The 15,351-nt window shown below is 50.2% G+C and overlaps 1 protein-coding gene across 1 annotated transcript in view; it reads left to right on the top strand.

Annotated features, from left to right (window-relative positions):
• Positions 1–14,879, top strand: part of TFAP2E (transcription factor AP-2 epsilon) — a 20,452-nt gene extending 5,573 nt beyond the window's left edge. The window contains exons 4-9 of the mRNA XM_025041386.1: positions 9–110; positions 694–745; positions 10,340–10,562; positions 11,897–12,015; positions 12,609–12,750; positions 14,597–14,879. Coding sequence (XP_024897154.1) covers positions 9–110; positions 694–745; positions 10,340–10,562; positions 11,897–12,015; positions 12,609–12,750; positions 14,597–14,879 — 921 coding nt within the window. The remainder of the gene's footprint in view (positions 1–8; positions 111–693; positions 746–10,339; positions 10,563–11,896; positions 12,016–12,608; positions 12,751–14,596) is intronic.
• Positions 14,880–15,351: the final 472 nt, after the last annotated feature.

Raw genomic sequence — 15,351 nt, 5'->3', positions numbered from 1 at the left:
CCGCTGTGCCCAGGCTCCTGCACAGCTTGGCCGACGGCGCGCACGGTCTAGCCGACGCGCCCCTCGGCCTCCCCGGGCTGGCGGCGCCGCCGGGCCTGGAGGATCTGCAGGTGAGGCCCGAACGTTCCGGGATGGGCCAGGAACGACCGTGGTGATTTAGGACTCTGGCTGGAGACAGAGTGACGAATGCAGGAACTCGACTTTTTCCCAACCTGCCACTTCTCACTCGTGACTCCGAGGATGTGTCCCACGACCTAGGTTAGATGCTCCCTGGCCATTAAGGCGTCCTGGCACTGAGTCCGTGCGCGGTGCCTGGATGGCAGCAAACCTCAGCGGGATAAATGCGCAGGGTCTAAGGTACTTCTCTCCCTCACCGCTGGGCCACGTAGGGCATTTGTGCCCAGTCCCAGGCTGTTGGGGCAGCTTGTGTCTGGAGCGAAGAGAGGCAGAGGAGTTGCCGGTCTACGGTTTACAATTCCCTTACTGCACGGTGAGGTACCCAGGGCCCAGATCGGCTGCACAAAAGGTGCGGAGCCTCGGCGAATCCTGGTCCCGCCCGTCGCCGCCCCAGGCAACGGTGGTGCGTGTTGGGTGGAGCAGACAGGACAGAGACCAGGGACAGACAGGAAGGGCTGGGAGAGCGACAGGAGACTAGATCCACAAGCGCCCTTACCACCCCGCTCCTATTTGCAGGCCATGGATGAGCCAGGAATGAGTCTTCTGGACCAGTCCGTGATCAAGAAAGGTAAGGAATGGCGTGTATCTGCCAGGGCAGAACCCGGCGAGATGGTGCAGGCCCTGGGCGCACAGATCAATTTCTTCTCCATGGAGCGTGCCTTGTGCATCGCCCGGCTCGGTAGCCGCCTGCACTCTTCCTTGCCCAGTAGAGGGGCAGTGAAGGCTGGGGATCCTGGTCGGTGCTTGGGCAGCTGCCCTCGTTGGTGAGTTGGCCTCAGAGCCTGCGGCCTGGGATGGTCCCGAGTCCATCAGGGCTCACTAGGCTGCCCGGGCCAGCCAAGCCACTCAAGGACCAGGCCTCTCCCTACTGAGGAAAGGGCACTCTTGTGGATCTGGAGTTCATCTGCAGAACGAGTTAAACCACTTCCCTGTTTCCTAAGAGGTGGGAATGTGGGTGCTGTTCCCACGGATTTCGTTAAATGAGTTCCACTTTACAGAGCCTTACCATGTGCTAGCCTGACAAGCAGTTTCTGCCCCTTCCTTTCCAGCCTTGGGGGCCTTGCGTTTCCCTGGAGAATTTTCTCTCCAAGCGGGAGCCTCCTTCGCATTTAGGATTAGTGGAGCTGGTGCGTGAATATCCTGTTAGGCCCTGTGCAGGACGGTGGGGGCCCACCTGCTCCTGGGTGTCTGTGTGAGTTCCGGGTCTTGTGCATGTCTGTGTGTTCCTTTGCTAAGTGTCTCTCTGGTATTTTGTGTTTCTGTTGCTGTGAGTGTGTGTGACACGTTTCTATTATGTTGGTGTACATTTCTGTGTTTTGGGGGGGTCTCTCTGTGTGTGAGGGCCTTCGTTGTGCCCCGGGATTTGTCCTTTGGTACTGATGATCCCTAAGCATGTGAAGGTTGCTCCTGTGTATTTTGGGGGTCGGGGGTGTTTGTGCCTTTGCAAACAGAGATTTAAGACCTGCCCTAGAGTGGATTTTCTAGCCTGAAGACTGAATTCTGGCTGTGCCAGGGAAAGGTGAGAAAAAGAGAGACAGAGACAGAGAGAGAGATTCCGAGGGGTCCAGACGTTGGGCAGGCAGGCTCCTTAGATTTGGGGCGGGTGCGCAGGAGGAATTCGGAGGCGCAGACAAGCCCTCGGTGCCTGGGGCAGGCGTGGCTCCTGTGGGATTTGGCTCCAATTGCTTTTTTTTCAACAGTGAATTCAAGCCCGGGCTCTGTTTTCGCTCCACGTGTTCCCAGGGGAGTGGGGGTGGAGGTGTGCAGTTCAGAACCCAGCTCTTTGGGGTCGGCACTGCCTTTGGCTTAGTGGACTTTTTTGAACCCATCGGAAGGAAAAGCCTGCAACTGAGATGTGTCCACCGAGAGATGTGATCATGGTCTCAATCCCCAGTTTCTTTAGTGGACTTTTTTGAACCCATCGGAAGGAAAAGCAATTGGCAAAGAGCCTGCAACTGAGATGTATCCACGGAGAGATGTGATCATGGTCTCAATCCCCAGTTTCGGACTCCTGCCAGGACCCCAGGGGCTGGGGAGCCTAGGCTCACTGACTCCATGACCCTTTGGGGGAAGCAAGTCCCCTCCCTGCATTTGGGGACCTCTGCCCTGGGGAAGGGTGGAAAGATCACCTGGGGCTCTGAGTACCTTAAACCCCAATCCCCAAATCAGAGCCAGGACAGGAGACTGGTTACTAGGAGGGACTGGAATTGCCCCAAGCTGGTTTCTCTCAAGGGACATCAATTTCCGTAATTTCCGGATCCTGAATGTGCTCCAGAATCCCCAAAGGTGGTCCCAAGGAACACACCTGAGTGAGGCCAGGACTGCCGGGAGTGCTGCCCACTAGCTCCCCGGGGGGCAGATGTGGGTGCGGGTGCGGTGCGTCGCGGGTGCGGTGTGTCGCGGGCGCGGGCTCGCACACCAGTTGGATCACGGTGTCAGCCTGTTGGTACCCGAGTGCAGCGAGGTGAAGCGCCGGCGATCTGAGCTGGGGACTGCGCCCTGGACACCCTACCCTAGACATCAAGTCAAAGCCCAGAGCGCTGCGGAAAAGGTGGGGGATGAGAGCCGGTGGCTCCCTGCGGAAGGAAGCGCCTGGTCCCCGAGCCTAGAGCTTGGCCTTCTGCTGGCGCGACAGGCCTGTAGGGAGGAGAGCGGGTAGTGCCGGAGCTTTCAGGCTTTGCAAACGCGGAAGCAGAGCTGATCGCCGGAGGTCTCGACCTACGGGATGCATGGTGGACGACCGAGTGGAGCCTTTGTGGCTAAGCAGGTGGCCCAGCTGGAGCCCTGCTGGACTCTGGCCCCTCGCGGGCCGTGAATTAGCACCCTTCTTCACTCTCAGGCCCTTCAGAAGGCATCAGGAGCCCATGTCGAGTCCTGAAGTCCTCTGGCACCTGCCGGGGGCTGTGAGGAAACACCACTCCAGCCCAGGCCCTAGAATTCTGGAAAGTCACTCACTCTTGGCTATCTGAAACATCCTATTCCTCCAGCTCCTCCTGGCCCTAGAGGGAGGGGTGGCTGTGTCCCCTGCGGTTGGAATCCTGATTGCGAATAGCAGGCAGCCCCAGCCCTATCCCAGAAGCATCCTTCCTACCTCCGGGTGCTGCCAGGAAGGAGAGCCTGGAAGTTCTCTGAGCCCAGAACTCTTGTCCTGGAGGGGAAGGGAGTACCCTGCCCCACAACACTCTTCCAGGCCCGCCACCGCTTGCAGCCACGGTGTGGGTCAGGGGATGGCAGATGGGACCCACGCGGACCTGAGAGGAAGCAGGAGCCCTCCATATTTTTTTTTTTTTTTTTTGCCCACATTTGTTACCTCCAGTTTTGCGACCTGCCCAAGGAGCACAGAAAGCAGGCCGAACTGATTGGGGAGACAGACCTGGACAGGAATAGTTTCCAGCGGACAGAGGCAGCGAGTGGGTCTGTACATGTCCTGGTGGGAGCTCAGAAGAGGAGCCGAGAGAGCGCCTGAGGTTGGGAGGCTTCCTGGAGAAGAGACCTTAGAAAGCAGCTCCATAGGCGCTCAAGGGGTGTTTGTTGAATGAATGATTGATGGATGGGTTTTGAAGTCTCATTGCATTGGGAGAGGGGGTGTAGAAAGGGTCTAGCTGCTTTCGCCACACTAGGTCCAGCATGTGCAAATGCCCTCACCTGTGGCAAAGCCTGGCAGGTTAAAAATGTTCCTGGGTTTCAGGTTAAACAGTCACATCTGCAAGAGTGTTTTGGGGATGAGAACTGAGATGCCCCTCCTTCCCTTGGAGGAGAGTGGGTTACCTTGTTGGGGGCAGGGAATCCCTCTCTGCTGCGCTCTGCTGTCCAGTCTCAGAGCTTCTGGGGAGGGGGGAGGGTGGTGCTGATGTGAATCGCCATCCTCTCCTCTGCTGGAGAAGGAAAAGGGAGAGGGGAGGGTCTGGGCTTTCAAGTGAATCTTCAAGCAGGGCCAGGCCTAGGGTGAGGTATTTGCCTTCGAGGCAAGATTTGGATAAATAATATATCCAAAAATATATATCTTAATGTGATATTTTAAAATAAAAAATAATGCAAAAAATCCATGATAAAAAATATATCAAAATTTTACGTAAAGACCGATCTGACCCTGTATTCTCACACCCCTGCCTCACTTGCCTCCCATGCAGGTCACTGTCTGCCCCATAAAGAGACGGAGCAGTGCCTATGCAGATAGAGTTGAAGGGTACCCGAGGGCAACAGAGAGCAGGAAAGTGAAGGGTAGGAGCTATATTTCAAAGAAAGCTGCTGTTAGTGAGAAGGAAACTGAACCAGCAGGCCCCACTGGGGGAGATGTGGAGACTCGAGTGGTCTGGGAAGGGGGTCACTATCCCTCCTGGGTACCTTCCCGGTGCTGTCCCCCAACCCCCAAGGCTTTAGACCAGTTGTACTCTAAGTGTGATCTAAGGAGCCATGTGCATCAGAATCCCATGGGGGGACTTGTTTGAAAATGCAGATTTCCTAGGTACCACCCTACATCTACTGAAGGAGAATCCCTGGAATGCCCTGGAGCACCCTGGAACTTGCGTTTTTAACGGATTTATAGAAGTAACATTTACATACTCAAATTCACCCATTGTTAAGACTATAATTTAATAATTTTTAGTAAATTTATAGAGTTGCATAATCAGAACCACAATCCATTTTAAGACATTTCCATCACCTCCCCAAAACTCCTTCATTCCCATTTGTAGTTAATCCCCCTTCCCACTCCAAGCCTTAGGCAACCACTGATCTGCTTTCTGTTTATAAATTTGCATATTCTGGATATGTTGTATAAATGGAATATATAAATATTCAGACTTTCACATCTAGCTTCTTTTACTTAGCAAAATGTTTCAGGGTTCATCAATGTTGTAGCATGTATCAGTAGTTCATTTTGTTTTTTTATTGTTGAGTAGTACTCCATTGTATGATGTAACACATTTTGTTTATTCATTCATCAATTGGTGGACACTGGGTTGTTTCCACATTTTAGACTATTATGAACAATGCTGCTATGTTCATTCACATACATGTCTTTTGTGTGGACATATGTTTTCATTGCCCTTAGGTAAATTCCTAGGAGTGGCAATGCTGGATTTTATGGTAAATTTGTGTTTAATTTTTTAAGAAAATGCCTACCTGTTTTCTAAAGCAGCTGTTCTACTTTACATTCCCACTAGCAATGTGTGAGGGTTCCAGTTTCTCCATATCCACACTAACACTTGACGGGTCTATCATTTTTGTTATGACCTTCCTAGTTGTATCTCAGTATAGTTTTAATTTGCATTTCCTTAATGACTAATGATGTTGAGCACATTTTTCATGTGCTTATTAGCCATTCACATATCATTTCTAGTAAAATGTCTATCTACATATTTTGATCACTTTCTAATTAGGTTATCTTATTAGTGAGTTATAAGTTCTTTATATATTCTGGATACACATCCTTAATCAGGTATGATTTGACAAAATTGTCTTCAAGTTTGATTGTCTTTTTATTTTCTTAATAGTGTCTTTTGAGGTATAAAAGTTTCAAATTTTGATGAAGTTAAATTTATCATTTTCTTTTATAGATCATGTTTTTGATATTGTAGCTAGGAACTCTTTGCCCAACCCAGGGTCACAAAGATTTTCCTTTTCTATGTTTTCTTCTAGAAGGAATTGCAATCTTACCAGTTTCCTGGGAGAGTCTGTTGTATACGCTCCAGATTCAGTGGTCAGACCATATATCTACCCGCTACAGATAGAGTGTGTGAGAGTCTTGTCTAACAGGTTGAATAACTGGGAGCTTTTGTATCTGTAGGAGCACATAGTATATGCGAATGGCTTCTGCTTGTGTGACCAGGGGGACGCCATAAGTAGACCACTTTAGCTTCAAGAGTCACTGTGGTTTGGAAGACAAACACCAGTGTCCCTGCTTTGCAATCTGTGCTAGCTTAATTTCCATCTCCATGACTGTCCCTTCCCCAGGCTACCTGCTTCCCTTACCTTGAGTTCCATCCCTCTTACCATTTTTGAGGGAAGAGGCCCTGAGGAAAAGGGGAAGGACAAATGGGGAAAACAAAAAAAAGCCTCTCATTCATATACACAAACACGTGTACACCTGTCACTTACCCATACTCAGCTGCACCTATGTTTGCATAAATCTGGGATACACTATATTTAAATTTATCGACAGGAGCAAAAACACTTGCAGATATCCCTATGCATGCTGCCACATTCCTGCAACACTCAAGGAGGGCAGAGACTGTCTGTGTGTATAGCTGGGGCTCAGTATTTGCTGAGTAAGTGTGCACATGCACAATCTCACCCTCATTATTCTATGACAGAGCATACAATTTTTGTGTAGTCATTTTCGTGACACACATATGTTCACCTTGTCTCTGTCTGCACACATACAAATAGCCTCACGCAGCTTTGGTCCTTCCCTCTCACACAGCCTGGCCTCAGGGGGCCCCAGGTTGTAATAGAAGTTGGACAGAAGAGGCTGCTGGAGGAGAGAAGAAATCTCTGTTCCTCTGACCGCTCCCTCTGGCTAGGAGTCATGGGAGGGAGGACAGTCTTTATTTTTAATTTAATTGTCGTTTTATTTTTTAAGTCAATTGTAAGGTATAATTGACATACAATATAGTTCACTCTCTTTTTAGATGTACATTTCTATGAATTTTGATAACTGTAAACATATATATAGTCATATAACCATGAAAACAATTAAGATATAGAATAGTTCTATCACGCCCAAAAAATCTCCTCAAGGCAGAAAGACACGGGTAAAAACGAAACTCATGCGCAGGCCTGGGAGACACAGAGTGGGAGGCAGGGATGGCTTCTGCTGCTTGTCCAATGTCAGTGTATCTGTGAGTCAGGACATCCTTGCTCCTTGCTCTGGGGGAGGGCTGGGTCTAGGGTAAGGTGAGTGAAGCAGGGTTGTGCAAGAGCAAGATCAGAGCCTGTGGCTGATTAAAATTTGGTATTTTGTCATCATGGAGTTTTTCATTGATTTTTATTTTTTAATATTTTATTAAAATACTATTTATCTTGATTACTGAGGGGTTTGTTGTTGTTGTTGTTGTTGTTGTTGTTATTGTTGTTGTTGGGTTTTTTGGTGCCTCCTTAAATTTTGCACCCAAGGCAAGTGCTTCACTACCCTCACTCTACTTTTGGTCCTGTTCTGGGGACAGGGAACCGGTCTGGGGAAGAGTGTGTGTGCTGGTCATTCTCTCCACACCCCCACACCTCCACTTCTCCCACTCACCCCCCTTCCATGACCTGAATGGGGACCCAGGGAGAAAGAGCAGTTTCACTATTAGGTGCTAACAAAGGAATGAGGCTGCCCAGTGCCACCCCACCCCCCAAATCTGGACTGTGGGCCATTACTCTTTTTCTCATTTCAGGTTTCAAGGGCCCTTGCTTCACTCATTTATTCCACATTCACTGACACCCACTTGTGCGAAGACTCTGCCCTCAAGGCACTCCTAGTTGGTGGGGAAGATGGAGGTGGAAGCAGATGTGAAGGTTCAGTGTGTAAGGACAATGACGGAGGGTGAGAGGGAGCTGGGAGGGGGGGCCCAGGGAGCTTTGCACCTGGGATGGTACCTAAATGAGGCTTGAGAAGGAGGGAGCTCAGTGAAGTGGACAAGGGCCCCTGAAACAGGCAGCGAGCAGGAAAGGGGGCTCACAGAGCTCACACGCCCAGGCGGCGCTTCACACGTGGTCTGTTTGGTCAGCACTGGGTTTTTAAACATTTGGATCCGTTGCCAATGTTTAAAAACAGAGAGATTTCACACAGAAATCCAGAATCCTTGTCTCCCCAGGAAAAAAAAAGAAAAAACAGGAGTTCTGACAATGTCGGTGTGTCCTGCATGATAACACCCAGTGAGTAGTGGCTTTACACAGGCCAGTGCCAGTCACCAGTCCCCCACGTCCTTCGGATTTATGTCTCCTGTTGTGCTCTGCCCGCTTTGAAGTCTAGAGCTGTGTTGTTGCTGTTCACTGGGGGAGCCACTAGCCACCTGGAGCTTTTGGGCACTTGAAATGTGGCCAGTCTGAATTAAGATGGGCTGTAAGCATAAAAATACATTGAATTTTGAAGAATAAGTACAAGAAAAGTATGTAAAATAGCTCATTAGTAATTTTTAAAATGTCGATTATGTTTCAGTGATATTGGGCTAAATAAAATATTAAAATTAACCTTACATGTTTCTTTTTACTTTTTTAAAAAATGGGACTATGAGAAAAATGGAAATTTACATCTGTGGCTTGCAGTATATTTCTAGTGGTCAGTGTGGGTCCAGAGGCTAAAGGACAAATGGGGGACGAGGCAAGAGGGGTGGGCACAGCCAAACCACAGGGAGGAGAAGGGAGGGCATGACGATGGTTAAGGATGTGAACTTTGGAGCCCACGACTGGAGGTCGAGACCCTTTTCTACTCCTTATTGCTGTGCTGTCTTAACCTGTTTTAGTTTCTTCATTTTGAAATGGGGCTGGATAATAGACCCAGTCCACAGAGCTATTGACGTAAAGCACTTGATACATATATATAGTCGCCACTCCCCGAAGGAGAGGCGATATTCCATCCAGCTCGGAAGCTGGAATGTGGTTCTCAGGGAAGTGACCAGGCACTGACTGGTTTTAGGCTGGGGAGTGATACAGATGTTTCAGAAAGATCCCTCTGGAGCAAGGCAGGGAGACCAGAGCAGGGGCTGTGCTGACATTCATGTGAGAACTTAGTGAGCTATGTGTGCACACACGTGGGGAAGTAGCTGCATGCAAGGCATGTGGAGAAATGAGAGCCGTAGGACATGGTAATGGATGGATGTGGTGTCAGAGGGCAGTGTGGAGGGCACATCACTGAGGTTTCTGGCTGGGTGACCGGGTGGAGGGTAGGGATGAACATCCAGAGAGGCAGAAGCTGGAGGGGCTCTGCCAGGCCAGGGACAGGGTCAGCCTTGCCTTCCTCTGCATTTCCAAGGCCTAGCACAGTTCCTGGCACACAAGTGCTCAGCAAATATTTGCTGAATGGCTGATGAGCTAAGAGTGTGCTGCCTTTGGGACCATAGTCCAGGGCTTGCGCCTGGTTCCAAATCTATCAGCTGTATAATGTCAGGTATACTACTTCATCTCTCTGGGTTTCAGTTTCCTCATCTGTAAAAAAAGGAATAATAAATGTAGCTCCCTTGTGGGTTGTTCAGAGGATTCAGTGAGGTTGTTGGTGTCAGCACATAGCATAGTGAGTGCTCAGTAACTGTTGGCCCCAGATGCCCACTTGATCTCCCCAACCAACACACACAGAAGGCCTGCCTTATCTACCACTTTTTTGAAAGAAGCTCCAGGGAAAACAAATGCCTTAATTATTCTCCCTTTCCCCTGAGGCCGAGCAGGAGGGGGGAGGTTAGACTGCAGGAAGAACTCTTTTTTTAGAGCCACAAGTATCCAAGTGGGTTGTAGAGAATCAGCTTCTCAGATTCCCTTCCCTGCCCTTCATAGATATTAGAAGATCATTAGAGAGCACTTCAGGGAGGGGGCTATTAAGTACGTCTCTTTCTTCCTAGTCTCCTAGAGCATCCCAGAATGACTTGGCAGGAAGGGGCCAGGGACGGAGGCTTAATGGAGCCATAATGTCCTTGTCCCCGGGTTGTGAGAGTCCAAAGCCCCCAGGTCCCTCACTGATCTGGGGGTGGGGAAAACATGGGGATCACAGTGGACAGAGGTGAGCTGGGGACTCCTTGTGACTGTGCAGATCTCTCTACAGAGACCGGGAATCCTGCCTCCAGCTCAGACTCCATTTCCTCTCTGACTGCAGATGCCTAAACTCCAAGGCTCTGTTGAAGCTGTTTGAGTTTTCACAGAGAACTAGCCTGGCTTAGTGAAGGGAACATGGGTTCAAGAGCCAGACAGCCTTGGGTTCAATTTCCACCACCATTAGCTGAGTGAACTTGGGAGAGTCATGTTAACTTTGATGTGCCTCAGTTTCTTCCTTTATAAAGCATGGATAGCAGAACCTTCCTCTGAATGGTGCTGGGACGTTGACATGTGGCTGTGTGTGCCCAGGAAGTAGCATGGTGCCCTGAACACAGCTGGTACTTTATCAATGTGCTCACTCCAGAACTGGCTAGTGGTCTGTGGTCCGTGGCTCATTGTTCTCTCTCTCTCCCTTGCTCTTGCTTCTGCTCCACAGTCCCCATCCCTTCCAAAGCCAGCAGCCTCTCAGCCCTCTCACTGGCCAAAGACAGCCTGGTTGGCGGCATCACAAACCCCAGTGAGGTCTTCTGCTCCGTGCCAGGCCGGCTCTCACTGCTCAGCTCAACATCCAAGTACAAGGTGACAGTGGGGGAGGTCCAGCGGCGACTCTCGCCTCCTGAGTGCCTCAATGCCTCGCTCCTGGGAGGTGTCCTTCGCAGGTAGGAAGGCCTGCTCACACTCCCTACACAGTGCCTGGGCCAAAATCTGTGGTCATTTCAGACCTTCTTGGTGGATTGGTGAGGGGCCAGCCTCACTCCAGGCCATAGAGCCATCATCTAGCCTCAGATTCCCTGGGGGATTATGCTGCTCTGAGGGCATGCCCAGGCCCCAAGCAGCAACCCCAGGTCTGTGGGCTTGGGATAGGGGAGTGAAGGAAGAAGCCTGAGCACAAAGAAGGGTTGGAGGATTCGTCCACACTGGGCAGGATAGACAAAGCTGGTCTGGAGAAGAGAGAGTGCCATCTTCACCCCCTCCCCCAGAAAAGGAACCCCAGGACCCAAAGCCCATTCCCTAAGGAGGTCTCGCTGATGTGTATATGTTTAGGTCCTTGGTTATCTTCATAGTTGTATATCTGTTTCTCTTTGTGCATGTCCTTTTGCCTGGGTAGGGTATTTGTGCTTCAGGGCTATGAGTTTTGATGGCCTGAGGATGGTGTGTGCATGTGTGTGTGTTTGTGTGTATGTGGTGTAAGGGATGGCCAGGAGGATATGTTTCCATGAGTGTGAGTTTCCTGTGTTATTTTTAGTCGATGTGTTGGCTAGAGTGTGTCCTACTCTGTACATATATATGATCGCATGTCTATCTGGAGCCAGACATATGTATGTTTACATGTCTGTGTCTCTGTGGTGCAGTTGCATTTGTGCAAGTGTTGGAGTATCTCCTTATTCCTGGTTTCTTTGCGCACCCCAGAAGGGCTTGTGTGAATCTGTGTCTGTACATATGTACCTGGGATCCTGACTTAGCGCGAACATGCGTCTCTGTGTCTCTGTGTCCTTATAAGTCCCTGGGTGTCTGAGGCTGTGTGTCTATGCATATGTGTGTCTCTACTGGGGTATGTGTTTATTCTTGGCCCTCAGTGTGTGTTCATCTATGTGTGTGTATCTATGTGTACCTGTGTCTCTTGTGTGTGTCTGCCTGTCCCAGAATCTCTGCGTAAAGGTCTATGTGTATGGCCTAGCTGGCATGCTAAGGTAGAAAAAAGGACCCCAAGTCTTGACCTATCCTGTCCCACCCTGGACTGTTCCTGCTGTTGAGAGGATTAGGGAGAAATGAGGGGGGCCCTTGGGGCTGGATGCTAGGCCCTCTGCTCCCATTTTGGCTACAAAGCCAGTGAAGTTAGGAAGAGGTTAGAACGAGGCTGAAAGAAGTCCCAGAGTGTCCCCAGAGCCAAGCCTCAGCAGGAGTTGGTGGAGGCAGCAAGGTCACTTAGCCTACATGCTTCTCTCTTGTCTTCATAGTGTGTGTCTGTCTGTCTCTCCCTGTGCATGTGAAGGGCCAAGTCCAAGAATGGGGGCCGGTGCCTGCGGGAACGGCTGGAGAAAATTGGGCTAAACTTGCCAGCTGGCCGTCGCAAGGCGGCCAACGTAACACTGCTGACTTCGCTGGTGGAGGGTAAGTGAGGCCTGAGGGTGGGCATTAGCGTGAGCATGAGGGGACCCGTGTCATTAGTATGACTGTGTGTGACTGCCTCTAATGCAGGAGGGTGTGTTTCGTCATGTGTGTTACCTGTGTGTTATGTATAAGTGAGTGGTCTGTGTAATACGTGCATATAGTCGTTATGTGTATGTGTATCGCATGCGTGCATGTGCTTATGCAGTAGATAGAATGTGTGTGAGCGTGTGTGTGTGTGTGCATGGGGGGAAGAGTGGCCAGTGTTTGGATGCAGTAAAGGGGTAAAGGCGTGAGAGTCCTTTCCCTGAAAATTGGAGACTCTAGGCTTGGTCATCTCGAGTCAGGCTCTGGGATATGTGGAGGGCTCAGCTCCCACCCCTGAGCTCAGGGCCCATCCCTGGTGGCCCCAAGAGAGGGCAATGAGATTGTGGCAGGAGTGGGGCTAAGGAGAGAAATCAGAGGAAGGCATCTATATAAGCAATATGAGACAGATGGCCCCTGGCCAGGGGTTCAGAGGTTCAAGGCAGTGCTCCAGGCTCAAAGGTACACCTGTCCACAGTGATGGCTTATCTCTCTACCTCTCCTCTCCCCAGGAGAGGCCATACACCTAGCCCGAGACTTTGGCTACGTCTGTGAGACCGAGTTCCCGGCCAAGGCAGCTGCTGAGTACCTGTGCCGACAGCACGCTGACCCCGGGGAACTGCACAGCCGCAAGAACATGCTTCTGGCCGCAAAGTGAGTGAGAGTGCATGTGTGGGTGCTTTTGGACACCATGGTCAGGCTGTCATGGGTGCCATGAACAGGCACATGTAGGTGCAACGCACAGACACAGACACACGCATGGGCACAAGTGGCACCACACATGGCATACCGAGGCTCCATGCTGTGCTGCCAGAGGGCACACAGGGACATATGTGAACATATCTGGATTCTATGAATCAGCAAAAATAGTGTCACAGACAGGCTTACACAGTCTGTGCCACACCCCTGTGGCATCACCTACCCCAGTCTCATCATTGGGTCTGAGGTTCTGTGGTCTTACTCCCCTTGCCTGAGCCTTGCCCATCAGCCATTCTGCTCTAGTGACTTCCATCAGGGCACAAATGCCTACCTAGGCCCCAGGTTGACTCTCCCTTGTCCTTACTTCACACTTAACCGCTCTGCCAAGTCCCATCAGTGCCACCCTCACTACCATTCAAATGCTGCCACCTCAACTCTGGCCTCTTAATTTCACTCCTGGGCCTTCGCCCCAGCACCCCACAGTTCCCTCAGACTCTCTGCACATGCACTGACTGATCCCCTGCCCAAGAACCTTCAGTGGCTCCCACTGCTACTGCATTGATTTTCAAACAGATCTGTGAGGATGCCTTGAGGTCTATTTTAAAAAAACCGGCATTCTAATAAGATTTCATCTTTAGAAAGGATCCCAGAGAGAGAGAGAGAAGGAAAGATTTTTTTAAAAAAATTGAAAATCACTGATCTGTATGGTAAAGTCCAGATTCCTTTAAGGGCCCCACAATCTGCTGGCACAGACTACGCCTATTCCAACTGATCTACTTGCTCTCTCCTGCCCGCTCATCCTCGGGCTTGCTCTTCTGCTTAGAATACTATCCAGTCTCCCCATCTAATGCGAATCACAACCCCATCCTCCCTCCTTTGAGGCTTCCTCAAGTTCTCTAGGCAGAAGTGGAATCACAGACTCCAGGGACTGCCATGACTCACGGGACCTTTGAGGCTGCTCATATGGTAGCTGGAGAAACATATCTAGGACAGGGCTCATCTCACTTATGAATCAGCTAACTCATCAAGCACTTCTTGGGTCCCAGTCATGTCTAAGGTGCTGACTGGGTTCCATGGTGATATAAAGACACGAGTGATTATTCTGCCTGAGCCATATGCAAGATGCACAAAGAAAAGAATAATGGCCGCAGACTGGAGCTAGATTCAAAACCCAGCTTAGCCACTTGAGTAGATCATCTAACCTATCCGAAACCAGTTTCCTCCTCACACGATGGGGGTGATCATAGCAGTATAGATTTGTTGTGAGGATTAAGTGAGATGATGCACACAGTGTGCTTGGCACATGATCTAGACCCCAATTTATGTTCACTACTAGCTATTATTTCAATTATTCAAGGCAGATTCTGGATTGTTCCCTAATAATTTCAAAGACAAAGCTCTGTGAGGCACTGGGTGTTTGGGATGGGAGTCGGAGTGGGATTCTTATGAATCAGCTAACTCATCAAGCACTTCTTGGGATGGGAGTCGGAGTGGGAGAGGGGATCAAGGAGAGTCTCCTGGATAAGGTAGTGGGGCTGGACTTCGAGTGTGTGCAGGACGTCCACAGGAAGAGATCATAGGGTATTGGCATATACTGTTTACCAGCTATGTAATATGGGACAAGTCAGATAATGTCTCTGAACATTAGTTTTCTTCTCTGTAAAATGGGTATGATTATCATTTGCAGATTATTGGCAGGATCAGAAATCATAAATATATATAAAATGCCCAGCACATGGTGGGCCCTTCTCTGGGCTCGGAACTTTGTCCTCTAACCTCTGACCCTCTTATCCCCCATCAGGCAGATCTGCAAGGAGTTTGCGGACTTGATGGCTCAGGACCGCTCACCACTGGGCAACAGCCGCCCAGCCCTCATCCTGGAGCCAGGAGTGCAGAGCTGCCTGACACACTTTAGCCTCATCACCCATGGCTTCGGTGGGCCAGCCATCTGTGCTGCCCTCACTGCCTTCCAGAACTACTTGCTGGAGTCACTCAAGGGGCTGGACAAGATGTTTCTAAGCAGTGCAGGCAGTGGGCATGGTGATACCAAGGCTTCGGAGAAGGATGCCAAGCATCATAAATAACCACTTCCCTGCCCCATTTTTAAAGGGCTCCCAAGGCCTGAAACGAGGTCATATAGCTCCTGGGGGCAGCTACATCGGAAAGGATTGAAAGGTGGGGTTGGAGTCAGGCCAGAAAGAGAACATTCTTCCAGAAACCCCTCAGTTAGGGATCTGGGTTGGAAAGGCGGGGGTGTCATCTCTGTGATGGTTTATTGCTAAAGGCCAAGGTGTCTGCCTCACGTGTGCAATTTTCTGACCCTGGATTGCTGAGAAGTGCTTGGACAGGAAATTGGCATTGAAGAGCCTGGTTCCTGGGGCTGAGCCCCACCCATTAGGGTGCTCGGGCAGTGGTGGATGCCCCTAGGGTCCAAGGCCTTCTGGTTTTAGTGATGGCAGGAGAAAAACTTAAAAAACCAGAGATACTACTGAGGAGTTGGTGCCCTTCATCCCAGAATCTCCTACCCCGAGAAAAGGGGTGCTAGTAGGAAGCCCC

This window comes from Pteropus alecto, unplaced genomic scaffold (assembly GCF_000325575.1).
Source record: "Pteropus alecto unplaced genomic scaffold, ASM32557v1 scaffold39, whole genome shotgun sequence".
Taxonomy (NCBI): Eukaryota; Metazoa; Chordata; class Mammalia; order Chiroptera; family Pteropodidae; genus Pteropus; species Pteropus alecto.
The sequence above is the reverse complement of the archived record's forward strand: the minus strand, read 5'-3'. Positions and strand labels throughout refer to the sequence as shown.